We start from the raw sequence: 14,671 nt of genomic DNA on the forward strand, positions 1-14,671 counted from the left end.
TGTTTGTTTGTTGTTTCAGCCCTTCAAAGAAAAGGATGCAGAATGTGACCAACACAGCGATTGCGTTGAGCTTTCTGGTTTACTTTGTGTCTGCACTCTTTGGCTACCTCACTTTTTATGGTGAATATATTTTTAATTTTAATTATGCAACGAAAGAAGGACAGATGCCCTCATCCCACCTGTGGCCTTGCTTTCTGCCACTTGCTTGTAAGGCCATCTATCCAGGCCATTTTAGCACTGTGGCGAATCTGACAAATCACGCTTAAGGCCTGTACTCAGGCACGTTGGTGCCTTTCTCTTCAGATGCCTGAAAGACACTCGTAAAAATATAAGTATATATTTTGGAGATGTTTCCTGCAAAGTTTGTGGAGGTTTTTCCTTTTTCATTAAGAATATCGAAAACAAAAACAAAATGTAGAGCAAGAAAGAAAAGATAAGCAAAACTCACAAGCAATCACAGCACAGCACCCAGCCCCTCGGCTCACCCAGTGTTGCACGCACTCGTCAGTTCACAGTAACTGCGAGGACTTGGCTGTTTTCTTAGGCGATGTGTATCTGCCGGTGACCTGCTGGAGGGCTCTGTGCACCTTTCCGGTTTTAGACGTCTGAGGTCACAGCTGTTGGCCTTTAGTGACACTTCCCTTCCCATTGTCCCAGCGTCAGACAGTGTTTTCTTCTACCGCTGCACTTCCTGGGCCCAGGGAGAAGAGAATTGGTTTTGAAATCCAACAAACCTGGGTCACGTAACTAATTGTCATGCCCTAACTAGCTCTGGGACCTTGAGGGGAGCCCACGCCTTGAAGTATCCTCACTCCTAATCTGTAACGTGAGCATAACTTAATAAGGTTGTAGAGAAACAGAAGTGAGGTCTACATACAGTCCTGCTGCAGTATTTGGCACATAATAATCCTTTCCAAGTGAGAGCCGTCCATAGCTGTCCATTACCACCATCCTCACCATTGTAACTGGCTCCGTTTTAGATATCCTATGTCAGCACGGTACTTCTAGTTAGTCTTAGCTGCGTGTTGGATGTGCACACGGGTGCATGCTTGCGCATGTATAGGTGGAGGTTAGAGGACAACCCCAGGTGTCATTCTTCAAGAAGCCTTCCACCTTGTTTTTGTGAGGCCCAGTTTCACACTTGGCCTGGAATTGACAAGTAGGCTAGACTGTCTGTCAGCAAGTTGTGGCGACACTACCTGCCTTTGCCTCCCAGCCCTGGGGTTCTGAGACATCCATCACACCCAGGTTTCTTTAAAGCTTGGTTCTGAGGATTGAACAAAGATCCTCGTAGCTGCAAGGCTACCCAGCCCCTCTTCCTACGACAGCTTCTCGGTGCATGCTCTGTCGCATGGTGGCTTCTGTGTATGCGCTATTCGTGTGCTGTTTTCAGTGTGGGACACATCTTCAGTTGTTCCGGGTGTTTCCTCCTCCTTGTCTGTTATTTCAGTAGTGTTATTTCACTATCATCGAAGTGTGAGCTTGCATTTAGTCAGGGTGCTGCAGGGTGACAGTGGTGGAGTTCTGTGTATATCCTGCTGAAAAGTGTGCTTCCCGAGCTGAGTGTAGGCCTGCTGCCCAGAGCAGTGAACGTGAGGCAGATTGTCAGCCTCTCCTCCTCATCAAAATGACAAAATCTCTAAACATACATGCTATACTTTGTTGTATTTTGGTTGTCAGGTTTACTAGTTTAAAGACGTGAGCTTAGTCAAAGCTTTCTTTAGCAAGATCCTAAAACTGGACTCTTGGCTTTTAAAAAGATATATTGTGCCACATGGCTGCATATATTTTTAATTGCAATTATCACCCATTATAAGCACTGCTGATTATCACTGAGATTCTTAGGACTAAAAGAGTTTCACATGTATGAATCTTGATGAGTTTAGAATATTGGTGTCATGCGGTGAGTTTTAGATTTCAGAGTATTTCACACTTTCAGTTTTTAGATCAGTGCTACTCATCCTGTGTTCATCTTGGAAATCTTTAATGTCTAATAAATACAGAGCCCTTCTCCTCCTTGTAGGACAATAGAGCAACCTGGAAGAAGTCTCCAATTCCCACTAATACCCAGGATGATTAAAAATAGTCATGTGAATCCCATGAGAGACTGGGTGCTTCCGAACTCTAGATAACCTGACAAGGACCGCCTAAGGTGCAACAGAGACAGAAAAGGGACTCAGCCAATGAGCTGACAGCTAAGCGAGAGTCGAGTGTCTTGCTAAGATTGCTTCCGTCCTCATAACTCAGATGAGCCTGTTTAGATTGACTAATGAGGCCGCCACCTTCAGGTTAGAGTGGAGCTGAAGCCTCGATTCTCTTCCTTTCTTCTCCATATCTACAAATCTCCAAAGCCTTCAACACTTGGCTGCCTTTGATAAACATAAAACCCAGGCCGTGTTCCTTTGTTTTGGGTTCTAATTAAAGTGAACTTTAGTAAACCATGGCTTACCCAAGCCCCTGTCATGTGTTTAGCCACTATCCATACAGATGAAGTGTTTTTTAGACAGGGATTTGCCATGCTATCAGGTAAAGCTGTCAGGGTGCCTCTAACTTAACCCCTTTTCCTTAGCCCGTGAGCTTCCAGATGCCATGCACTGAAGGAATTCCCAGCGGATAGGACCGCACCATGAGTAGGCGGCTGACAGGTGCTAGCACCCTTCCAAAGGCAGAAGGCACTCGGATGGGTGATAGTTTCTTCCTTGCAGTACTTCTTTGTCCCCATTGTTAATCACAATGAAGAAACGCCTTCTACTGTGGCTTTTAGATGGTGTAGTCCCAGCTCTCTTAGCTGCTCGTGTCAGCAGGAAATGGTCAGTCTGGTAGGCCTCGCCTGAAGTTCAATCGTACAATTCATCTTTTTAGGTTAGCAGTTTGATCCTAGATCAGTAAAATGGCCTGTCCTGGAATTAAAAGACAGCTTTCTAAATGCACGCCAGTATTCTTTCTGCTACCTTATGGAAATCTTCCTTGGCTACAGGAATGCTAAACAGGCAGACATGTGATGCCACTGGTCCAAAGGACAAAAAAAAAAAAAAAATGGTCCTTTTGGAAATCTATGATGCTTTCTCTGAGTCCAAATAAGTGTGTTATAATCTGTTCCTTAGGTAAGAATGCAGAGTGGCTAGCTCAGAAGGTTTTCACCCTGGGACAAAAAGGATTTCTAGTAATATAGTTATTAATACTTCTGGAACTGGTTGGAATCCTTATCTAGACTCTTAAAGCTTAGTTGGTATTGTTATTATGACTTCTGTCATAATTATGACATACCATATTAGTTATGGCTTCTGTCAGACTAAAGGGATCTCTAAATATCAACCAGCATTAATTCTACTCGTTCTAATCACAGATGTTAAAGAGGGAAAGTGTTCCTTGGGTGAGCCACGCCAGTGCCCAAACATTGGGTAAGCAGGCCATTTTAATGTCTGCGAGGTTGTTAAGCAAGAAGTGTTAATAGCTCATTTTATGACTCAGAAAATGGAAATAAAGTAGTTTGCCATATTTCTCCAAAGACTCACAAGTATCTCAGATTTGGAAATAGGATCCAGATTTCTTGGCTCTTCCCAGTTCTCCTACCTAGCCCTGGTCTTGATTCTCTAATTTTTGTCTAACACTCTAGACAGTTGCATTCTCTCCTGTGCCTGTGGTTGCTAGCCTGGTTCACCATCCTCTCCTGTGCCTGTGGTTGCTAGCCTGGTTCACCATCCTCTCCTGTGCCTGTGGTTGCTAGCCTGGTTCACCATCCTCTCCTGTGCCTGTGGTTGCTAGCCTGGTTCACCATCCTCTCCTGTGCCTGTGGTTGCTAGCCTGGTTCACCATCCTCTCCTGTGCCTGTGGTTGCTAGCCTGGTTCACCATCCTCTCCTGTGCCTGTGGTTGCTAGCCTGGTTCACCATCCTCTCCTGTGCCTGTGGTTGCTAGCCTGGTTCACCATCCTCTCCTGTGCCTGTGGTTGCTAGCCTGGTTCACCATCCTCTCCTGTGCCTGTGGTTGCTAGCCTGGTTCACCATCCTCTCCTGTGCCTGTGGTTGCTAGCCTGGTTCACCATCCTCTCCTGTGCCTGTGGTTGCTAGCCTGGTTCACCATCCTCTCCTGTGCCTGTGGTTGCTAGCCTGGTTCACCATCCTCTCCTGTGCCTGTGGTTGCTAGCCTGGTTCACCATCCTCTCCTGTGCCTGTGGTTGCTAGCCTGGTTCACCATCCTCTCCTGTGCCTGTGGTTGCTAGCCTGGTTCAGAGCCTCTGTTACTTTAGTGATTATGGCACTGATTTTCTGTGTTTGTGTTTCTGATATTTTTTGTCCACTCTGTGCTTGTATGTAGTTCAGATCATAATACACTCCTCTTTCTATCTTAGTTACATTCCTCATTGCTGCAACAAAATGCATGAGGTGCCAAGCAGCCTGAGGGAGAAGGGTTTACTCTGGCTCACAGTTGGGGGTTCCAGTCTCTAGCCTGGAAGGCACAGTGGCCAGAGCTAGTCAGAAGAATGAGGAGTAATGAAGTCCTGTCCCGCACACTTTCTTCTCTTCTATACAGCCCGACATCCCAGTCTGTGGGATTTAAAAACTCTGTCCTATTTTAAGTCTAAACTGATCTTTGTCTAGAGGTCCTGAGGTGTGGTTGAACACCATCATTGTTCTTAGGTGACCTGGGTGAGGGGAACAGTGCGAATGGAAGGAAGCTACCAGGTAGAGAGCCTGGTTGGCTTCTCTCAGTCCTATCTCTGAATGGACCTGATTTACTAAGCAAGCCATTTTCTTGACCCTTCATTCTTTCTTTTACGCAAGATGGAAATGGACAGAGCTGATACTGTACACAAAACACTCTGCAGAAGTGTAAGCAATCCCTGGAGTGTGTCCTGCACAGGACATCGTGGAATCTGAGAAACACTGGTGGTGAGGGGTCACTATATCACAAGCGTGGGGTGCTCTGCCTACCCCACACAGTGTGCTCTTAGGCAGACTGCCTGGCACTCTTGAGCCTTCATATCTCATATTGCTATGGTGACCAAATTCACCAGTGCACATGTAAGCACTTTATAGGCACAAGTGTGTAAACCCTTTCCTTAACAGTATGGACAAGTTCTAAGGAGTTTGCTTTGGTTTCTGTTTTGTGTTTCATTTTACTTTGTTTTTGTGATTAGGTCTCACTGGCCTCGAACATTGATAAGTAGGCCAGACTAGCCTCAAACTCACAAAGATTCCTCTGCCTCTCTGCCTCTCTGCCTCTCTGCCTCTGCCTCCCCATAGTTGTGATTACAGCCATGCACCACCACACCTGGTTAAAGAGATATTGTTAATTGTTTTAGTCGTAATTTTGAAGATCCTGTGTGTACTGATTAAAAATTTCTTAAAAGAATACAAAAGCATTTACATGGGCTGGCAAGATGTCCCAGAAGGTGAAAGCCCTTGCCACCAAGCTCAGTGAACCAAGTTTGGTCCCAGAACCAGGTCCCACATGTCCTCTGAGCTCCACATATGTGCAATGGCTCAGACACCCCCAAATAAGGAAGTCAACTCTGTAATACATGTCAGAAAGTAGCATACATCTCAGGACATGCTTAGTATCTTTGTATTTCCTAGTACAGAGAGAAAAAGGCCAGAAACTAATTTCAGAATGGTATCCAAGCCTAGTATAAACCAGTAATGCAACAGAAAATAACTTTGGTATTATTGGCATAGTGGTACAAAGTTTATTATTCGACCCTGATTGCTGCTGCTGTTGTTGTTTTAATTTATTTACAGACAAAGTGGAGTCAGAATTGCTACAAGGTTATAGTAAATACTTGCCACATGATGTTATTGTCATGGCTGTGAAGTTGTGCATACTATTCGCCGTGCTTCTGACAGCCCCTCTAATCCACTTCCCTGTAAGTATGCCTAAAGGTTTTGTTGCTTAGTGTCGTGGCTCCCTAATATGGCAACACTAATGCTTTGCAGACCAGAACCTCTGAATCACATCTAGCCTTGTGTATCTTATTCATTTGTCAGGTAATTGATCCAAGACCTCATACTAGCACATGGTCCCATGAAAGCACAGAAATAACAGTGAGCCTCGACGGACGCTAATCTGTGCTCTCTGAGGTTCCCTTTAGATTTACCTCTCCCTCAGTTTTGTTTCCAATTTAGAAACTATAGTTCTAAAGTTTTAGGGTTGCAGGGGGTGGTGTCTTCCTATATTCTGTTTTCAAAAGAATGTGCACAAAGAAGAGAAAGTCGATTCAGCAAAAATAAGCTCTTCTTGGTCTACAGCCTCTTCCCATAGGGGAAGCTGGTTCACTCTAAGGCTTTATACTCGCTCTAAGATTTAGGAGGCAGAGCAGATTCCCATTCTGCATCCAGTCGCTGCACAGAAGAATCTGAAGAATTTCCGTGAAAATGAAAACAACAGCTTTGGGTAGAAAGGCTTCTGCCTGGGTGTCTTGAACTCACATGAGTTCTTACAGACGGGACCTGCAGGAATCCTTGCCCTCCCTGTGAGACCGCAGGGTCAGGGGTCCGGCCGGGGCTGCAGAAACGTGTGGGCTGTGGCTGCCAGTGGTCTGCCCTGGCAGTGGAAGATGTGGGAATGCTTTTGCATTCCACACCATGGAACAGATAACAAAACAAAACAGAAAATGGTGTTTCTCTTCCATGCCATGTTTTGTTTTTTTATGCTTGAAAGTTTGTCTGTTGAATTTAATGAAAGTTGTTCTTTGTGATTTCGTAACGCAGTGTTATGGCTTGTAATTCTTTAAATTATATTTTCTGGAAAAATCGCCTGTGAAACTTTGTGTGGAATTTAAGAAAAATAATTTTTATGACACTCTCTCAGAAAGGTTTATGAGAATAAAAACACCGCATAATGACAGTTTATGCTGTGTCTGGGGAATACAAATGATTTGGGGTAATAATATTATGGTTACTGTACATGTGCTCCTCTAAGCAAGTGCTGTGCCCTCCATCCTCCACCCTTCGCCTGACCTCCTTCCCCTGCTCTTAGGCCAGGAAAGCTTTAATGATGATCCTGTTCTCCAATTACCCGTTCTCCTGGATCCGACATTCCCTGACCACAGCAGCGCTCAACGCCATCATCGTGGTGCTCGCCATCTATGTCCCGGACATTAGAAATGTATTTGGTGTGGTTGGTAAGTTTCCCACTTTAAAAAAACCCATGTAGTAAAGGGGACGGGGATGTTTCATCAGTGGAAGAGCGTCTCCCAGCACGGGTGGGCTCCTCAGGTTTGGTCTCCAGCCCCACAAAAGCCAGAGGGGTAATAAAGTCATCACTCTCTCAGCTGAGCTCACACGGCCTGTTTCTTCCTCTCCAGGCGCCAGCACATCGACATGCTTGATTTTTGTGTTCCCAGGGTTATTTTATCTTAAACTCAGCCGAGAGGACTTCCTCTCCTGGAAAAAGCTTGGGGTAGGTTGTTTCCAACTGTTTAAAAAGGCTTCTATTTTAAGGAATAGTGTGTTTATTACTGTATCTAAGAAGACAGAATATCTTAATTTACAAAGTTCATTTTAGAGTCTGGCATGATGGCTCATGCTTGTAATCCCAGCTCTTAGGGGATTGAGGCAGGAGGATTGCTGAGTGTTCAAGGCTAGCCTGAGCCACAGCTTGAGACCCCATGTACTGACACTGAATGAAAGTCCGCAGTGGAGAGGACGGAGGCTCACACTCAGCATCTCTTCTGTCTCCACAGGCTTTGTTCCTGCTCCTCACAGGCGCTGTGGTCGGAAGCTTCAGTTTAGTGCTCATCATTTTTGACTGGGTCAACAAATGAAAAAGTTTTTATTATGAAGACTAACTTACCTCTCTATAAACAAGAAGGGATCATTGTGGAAGGTGCCATATATGAAAATTACACTCAGGAAAACTGTTAATAGGGAAGCCGGACAGAGCAGCAATAGGAATTTAGCCATTTTAATTTTAACCAAAATTAGAAATACTCAAAATACTTGAAATGTTCTTAAATGTGCAGAGTCACTCTTTTGTTTGGAAGTTTCATTTTCTGTGTTTTGTTCTGTGTCTGAAGCAGGACCTAGCTGTGTAGACCAAGCTGGCCTTGAACTCACAGCAGTCTGCTATTGGGATTTGGTTCTAAGACAAAGGTCTTAATTTGGTTCCCAAAGCCTGGCTTCCAGGCCTGAGGGTCCCTGTCCTCAGCTGGCTTCAATTGATAATTTACAAAAAAAAAAAAAATTGCCAATGGCTGGACAGAAAAATGGAGGTGGGACTTTTAGATTGTACGGGCAAGGGACAGAGAGGGGGAGAGAAGAATCGCCATGATTGAGGGGGAAAGGGATCAGATTTAAGAGCTGCAGGAGAAAGTTATCCAGCAATGTAGGTTGAAAGGGAAAGCAGCCCTGGGGGTTGGGGGTGGGGTGGGTGGGGCTGCTGCCCAATAAGTAACTGGGCAGCACTCGGGAGGCAGAGGCAGGCGGATTTCTGAGTTCGAGGCCAGCCTGGTCTACAAAGTGAGTTCCAGGACAGCCAGGGCTATACAGAGAAACCCTGTCTCGAAAAACAAAAACAAACAAACAAACAAAACACACACACACACACACACACACACACACACACACACACACACACACACACAAAATAAAACAAAAAACCCATAGATTTAGAAGGTGTTAAGCCAGGAATACCAGAGGGAAATGTATGCTAGCCTCGGAGAGGACTAGAAGTGCCCAGCCATTGAGCTAGTTAAGGCATGTCAGAATCAGCTGGAATGTAGACTCATTTGAGAATCCAGATAGCTCCTGGGCAGGCGCAGCTTGAGTGGGACTTGCCAGGAGCCAAAGCGGGTTAACCAATCACCGCTACAGACTGCCTGCTGCTGCTCCTGCCAAGTGCTGGGGTTAGGAACTCTGCCACCATCCTGGCACATGCCTGGCATCTGTGACTTAAAAAAAAAAGTAGCCTTTATTTTTTTTAGAGTAGTTGTGCATTTCCATACGTATTGAGCAAATGAACTGAAAGATTCTATGTGACTTCTTACTCCAACTCTGTAGCTTTCCTGCTATGAATGAATGCCTTGTGTCAGTGTAGCACGTGTTACACCCAGGGATGCTAAAGTCCAAGGTTGACATTAAAGTTTCTCTTGGCCACCACTGATTTTCCTACCAGAATGTCATGATTGGGATCATGTAGGACTGAGTGTCATGTCCAGTCCTGAGTGATGCCCCATTATATGGCTGTATCATGTTTGTTGATCCACTCACCTCATGGAAGACCTTTCTACTACTTCCAGGTTTTGCCAGCCATCAATAAAAGCACTAAAAATGCTGTTTGTATGCTGGTTTTTTTTTACCTGGTCATGTTTTCATTTGGGGGTGGGGGTGGGGTAAATGCCAAGGAGCATATGTGAAGGTATATTTAGTTTTATAAGAAACTGCCAAACTGTGTTCCAAAGCAGTGGTAACATCTTGCACCATCACCAGCAATGAGTGAGTGGCCTGTGATCACATATCCTCACTGGCATTTGGGGTTATTACTGTAGGCTGGTGCGTTCTCGCCAATTTAATGGCGTCTCTGTTTTGAGATTCCCTAACGGCATGATATAGACATTGCACATCTGTGACCTCTGCATATTTTCTTAGATAAGTGTCTAATTCTTGCCCATTTTTAAGTTGGGTTGTTTGCTCATTGTTCAGTTTTATATCTGTGTGTGTGTGTGTTGGATGCTTTTGTGCGGTTAAAAGTTCTCCAGGCCTCAGATTGTCATTATTATATGTGATATTATTCTTGGAAAAGAGACAGATATTGATGGTCCTTCTCATTCAGTGTTTAGAAATTAGTAGAAATTGTAAAACACTGCATTTTGCCCATTGCCACGATGCCCAGTTGGAAACTTGAATCTCAGGCTTTCTGCCATGAGAGTTCTGTGTAAAGGGCCCCCATGTTTGGCAGCCTGCCAGAGCCAGGGTGCCTCAGTCAAAGGCCCTGCCGCAGCTGACCTGTAAAGCAGGGAGTCTCATGTAAAGTAAGAATTTGCATATATGGAAATACACACTTTTGCAGGTGTCCTCTTGCCTTCCCCTTAGGAAAGAGGCTAAAAATTGGGTAACAGCGCTTCCCTTTGGAAAAGATCAAAGAGAACATTGACAACTTGGGTGTAATGGGGAGAGGCCAGGATTTGGGTTGGGATGGGGAGAGACGGGCTGGGTTTGGATCTTAATGAAACGACTCTTAACCTCCATGCTTCTACTTTGAACTCTAGGAAAATGAATTAATACCCATACTTTAAGGACTGTGTGGGGAAGGTTAAATAACCTTTGATAGATAGATGCAGACAAACTCTTTTTTACTCTTTCTTACTACTGTTTGTCCCTTTGCTTGGATAGGTCCCTTCTGGAGAGCAGTAAAGTGGAATGCCTTTCTACCCAAGGGTCTTGGCTTTTTCACCTTCTGTCCTGCATGGCTTTACCTTCTGAGTCCCTTTAGCCTTCACCCCCGAGGAGCTGGCCCTGGAAGCAGAGGTCAGTGCTCTCCCACAGTTCCACGCCAGCTGTGTGCTTCTCCTGCTTACGTCATTCTGAAGCTGGCCACATAGCGTGCAAGCCTGGCCCCTCTCAGCAGCTTCAGGTGAGAGTTCGTCGATTAACGAGCTCCTTGCCCCCTCTTTTTTTTTTTTTTCTGTTTATGAAATAATGCTCATAGGTGTTCAGCTGCTTAAATAAATCTTAACTCTAGTAATACCAAAATAGCCCTAAATCTACAACAGATGCAGGGATGCCCCCGGGGGCAAATGTTAAGTGTGGCGACAGCTGGGCATCAATTAATACTGTGTCACCTGTTCCTAAGACAGTGCCCTGGGAGGTTTGGCAAGAGACAAATATCCTTTGTAACACTGCACAGAATTGAGTTACTACCACGGTGGTGGAGGTGGCCCACTTTCCTTTAACCTTCTGTCCTGCCGGGTTGCTTGCTTGAGTCACATTTTCTGTGAGTTTGGAGGAAGCCGATGAGAAGGCTGGCAAGAACCGTGACCCCTTCATAACCTTGTCCACGTACCCCCAACATTATTTTCTGGGAAATATGGGCCTTCTCCTTATGAGCTTAATGGTCATAATTTATTAGGTAATAACTATTTAAAATAAAACTAAGAAACGCACAAAACACACTTTTCTAACATTTGGAGAGTTATTTGCTAAATTAAAAGACAAAATGCCAAGACCGTAAATTACTTTCATATGTTCAGGGTGAATGTTTAAGTTGTACTTTTTTTTTTCTTAACAGAATGTTTACTCATGAGCTTAGCATTTAAATGGTTAAAACAAGCCTTTGAAGTTAACACTCCATTAAGATGAATGGGGGTAATTCACACCTCTGCGGGGCTGTATTATTTCAGTCTGGCTGTGGAGAAAACAGGACAGCAGTGGGCTGATTTACTGTCCTTTAAACACCCAACTGCTGGAAAGCTTTGTTCTGGTGGTGGTGGTGGTGATGTTGGTGATGTTGGTGGTGATGGTGGTGATGTTGGTGGTGGTGATTGTGGTTAGTGGAAGTGGTGGTGGTAGTGGTGGTAGTTAGTGGAGGTGGTGGTGGTGGTGATGGCGGTGGTGGTGGTGGTGGTGATGGTGGTGATGTTGGTGGTGGTGATTGTGGTTAGTGGAAGTGGTGGTGGTGGTGGTGGTGATGGCGGCGGTGGTGGTGGTGGTGGTGGTGGTGGTGGTGGTGGTGGTGGTGGTGGTGAAGGAGGTGGTAGTTTCTTTTGTTTGTTGTTTTCCTTTTTCACCTGGAAACAGGATCTTAAAGTCATCACTGTATTTAGGTGCAGAACTGGAGTCTTGAACAGTGGTAGATTGTCTACTCAAGTGTGCCCCTTGGTGATTCTGCCTGTGACAGTTGATGGCTGTGGCCAGATCAACTCAAAGCTTTCTGGCTTTGTTCAGTTCCACACTCTCATGTATGCTCCTGTAAAGTGTAGCTTTCCCAGAGCAAGGCAGGGATGATCATTTTCAGGTCAATTGACATATGCTCTAGTAAGGTAAGAATTAATTGGCTTTCTGCTACTCTTAAAAACTTTACTTTTACAAAGTTTTATGTTCTTGTTTGCCTCTATATAAAGATCTACCTTAAAAGCCAGCTTTAATCCCAATAGGTGGAACTCTCTGAATTCAAGGCCAGTCTAAAAAAATCAACTAACAACTTTCTTATGGCCTTCAGGATGACTCAGCATAAAGTCCCTTGCTAGGCAAGCATCAGTCCAGGTCCATGACTTGTCCTCAGACCTCCACTCCCAACCCCTATCCTGTGTGTGTGCATGCTCGTGTGTGTGTGTGTGTGTGTGTGTGTGTGTGTGTGTGTGTGTGTCTCGTGTGTGTGTGTGTGTGTGTGTGTGTGTGTGTGTCTCTCTGTATGACAGGGGGGGGGGGTGTAGTAAAATTAAGTTTTTTTAAGACACTTTCCTGTATTCCTGCATAGTGAGGTGAACAGAATGAGCAAGGAAGGGTGGATTCCTTTCTCAAGGTATCATTTGTAACAGCGCTCATCTGTGTTGGAAGTGTATAACCCACTCATTGGAAGTGCTAAAGCCATTTAACCTTTGAAAGGATTCATTTCTGAGCCTAGGAATAAAATGTTCTTAACACACATAAAGTGGCTAACATTGTGTGAAAGTTAGTGAATTTGAAAGACCTCTTTTCAAGGTGGGCAGGTTTCCCTCCCTTTCTCTGCTCTGCGTGTTTGTGGGATCAGGTTACTGGGTACCCTGCAGGGAGCTGGGTGTGGAGGTTCCTCCTCTGCTGTCTGCAAGGCTGGTGTTGCCAGTGGGCTGTGGGGAGATGGAAGGGAGACTGAAAGGGACCCACCCGAGCTGCACCGTCTCTACCCTGAGAACAGCATTCTGCAGTTGGAATGCCCCCATGCTAAACAGGCAGACTCTGACGTCTAATATCTGACCTCAGGACATCTCCGAACCTTTTGTGGTACTGAGAAGTTTGTTTTTCTAATTTAAATGAACGATTTTGTCACTCTTCTGCCTGTACTCTGGCAGTCTTTCCGCTGTGGGGTGGAGAAATTGGAAAAGGGGCTGGGTGGAGGATGAGTAGACCTGCAGGCATGGTTTCTTTATGGAGAGACAGTTCCTTCTCTCACCTCTCTCTTGGTGAGCTGTTGTCCAGGCTCACCATACTGCTAGTCAAGAAGAGCAAGAGGAAGAGCAGGAAGACTCAGCTTGGCCCTGCGCCAAGTGGACAGGTGGGCGTGAGAGCTCCCTTCCCCTGTGGGACCAAGTAAATGGGGATAAAGGTGGGAGGGGTGGGGGCAGATGGCTGAAAAGACAAGAAACATGGGATGCTATTTAAAAGAAAAGTTAGTGGCCTGTAGAAAATATCTCTCACTTGTTTGAATGTATATATGTCTATCTAATGTCATTAGTGGACTTAAGTGCAGAAGCAAAGGGCTAGGTATGTAGTTACCTAATACAATAAGAAAATAATACAATACATACAATACAAAACCCAGGGATTGCCCTAGTCCCAAAAACATAAAGCTAGGAGCTAGCTGTCCATCTTGCCTGAGAAGAGTTCAGATACAACTTGAACTTTTCTGACCTTTCAGATGGACTGAATGATTGAAACTACTTAAAGAGGTAGGTGTGTGTGTGTGTGTGTCTGTGTGTGTGTGTGTGTGTGTGTGCGCGCGCACCTGTGTATAAGCAGAGTTCAGAAAAGTGTCACCTCTATCACTCTCTACCTTTGAGGCAGAGTCTCTCTGCCACACCCAGCATGTTACATGAGTGCGGGGTTTCAAACTCAGATGCTCCAAATTAGCCAGCATTCACATGGTTCTTAACCATCTTTTCAGCCCAGTGAGAGGTTCTGGGTCAGGCTTGCCTGGAACTCACTATGTAGCTCAGGATGACCTCAAATTCCTGGTTCTCCTCCTGCATCAGACTCCTGAGCTACCACACCATGCATGCCTGGCTCTCGCTGAAGATTTGTATTACTTGAAAACCAGTTTTCTCTCAACCAGGAGAAATACACTTGATTTCTTCAGGTGGTGTGGTAGTTGGGAGAGCCTGAGTCAGCTGCTAAATCTCTGAGTATGGACACTTTTCTTACTACTGTTCCGCAGATCAGCTGGCTCCCAGCCAAGGGCCTCTTCTGCTGTGTCAGCCACTTAGGCAACAGAAGACACTGTTCTTGCTGCTCAAAGCCCATTTTTATTGTAATAACATTCTGAGTTTCAGTAGCTTTACACCTTTGGAACATTGCAGAATGTGGCTAACAGAAACTACAGGCTTTTTACAGGTGAATTACTGTAGTCTTGAGACCCTATGTTTAAACTGTGGATTTAAAGAAAAAAAAATCTTTTAAAGATTTACTTAGTATTATACATAAGTACACTGTAGCTGACTTCCACCGCACCAGAAGAGTGAGTCAGATCTCATTACTCACTCTTATATGGTTGTGAGCTGCCATATAGTTGCTGGGATTTGAACTCAAGACCTTCGTAAGAGCAGTCATCGCTCTTACCCACTGAGCTATCTCGCCAGCCCTAAAATATTTTTGAAAGAATATACATGCTGCTAGAGATGAATGTTAAGTGTCCCCCAAAGGCTGGTTTATTAAATGTTCGGTCCCTAGTTTGGCACCATTGGGAGGCAGCAGGAGCTTTCAGAGGTAGGACACGTGAAAGGTCCTCTGGTCATCAGACACATGCCATTGAAGCTTGGAACC

General features: G+C 45.0%; 1 protein-coding gene across 11 annotated transcripts in view; it reads left to right on the forward strand.

The window, feature by feature from the left end:
• Window positions 1-14,671, forward strand: part of Slc38a6 (solute carrier family 38, member 6) — a 75,260-nt gene that overhangs the window by 58,035 nt on the left and 2,554 nt on the right. For 8 of the 11 annotated variants that reach the window (XR_003950074.1, XR_001780471.2, NM_001037717.3 and 5 more), the window contains 5 exons: window positions 20-120; window positions 5,741-5,865; window positions 6,978-7,122; window positions 7,306-7,400; window positions 7,684-9,272. Coding sequence is in view for 7 of the 11 variants with exons in the window: in NM_001037717.3 (NP_001032806.2) it covers window positions 20-120; window positions 5,741-5,865; window positions 6,978-7,122; window positions 7,306-7,400; window positions 7,684-7,764 (547 nt within the window). In the remaining 4 variants the exon portion in view is untranslated. Of the gene's footprint in view, window positions 1-19; window positions 121-5,740; window positions 5,866-6,977; window positions 7,123-7,305; window positions 7,401-7,683; window positions 9,273-10,330; window positions 11,474-14,671 lie in introns of those variants that run through there. The other 3 variants (XR_381537.4, XM_011244154.3, XR_001780472.2) reach the window with 3 other exon arrangements.

This window comes from Mus musculus, chromosome 12 (assembly GCF_000001635.26).
Source record: "Mus musculus strain C57BL/6J chromosome 12, GRCm38.p6 C57BL/6J".
In the NCBI taxonomy this organism is placed as follows: domain Eukaryota; kingdom Metazoa; phylum Chordata; class Mammalia; order Rodentia; family Muridae; genus Mus; species Mus musculus.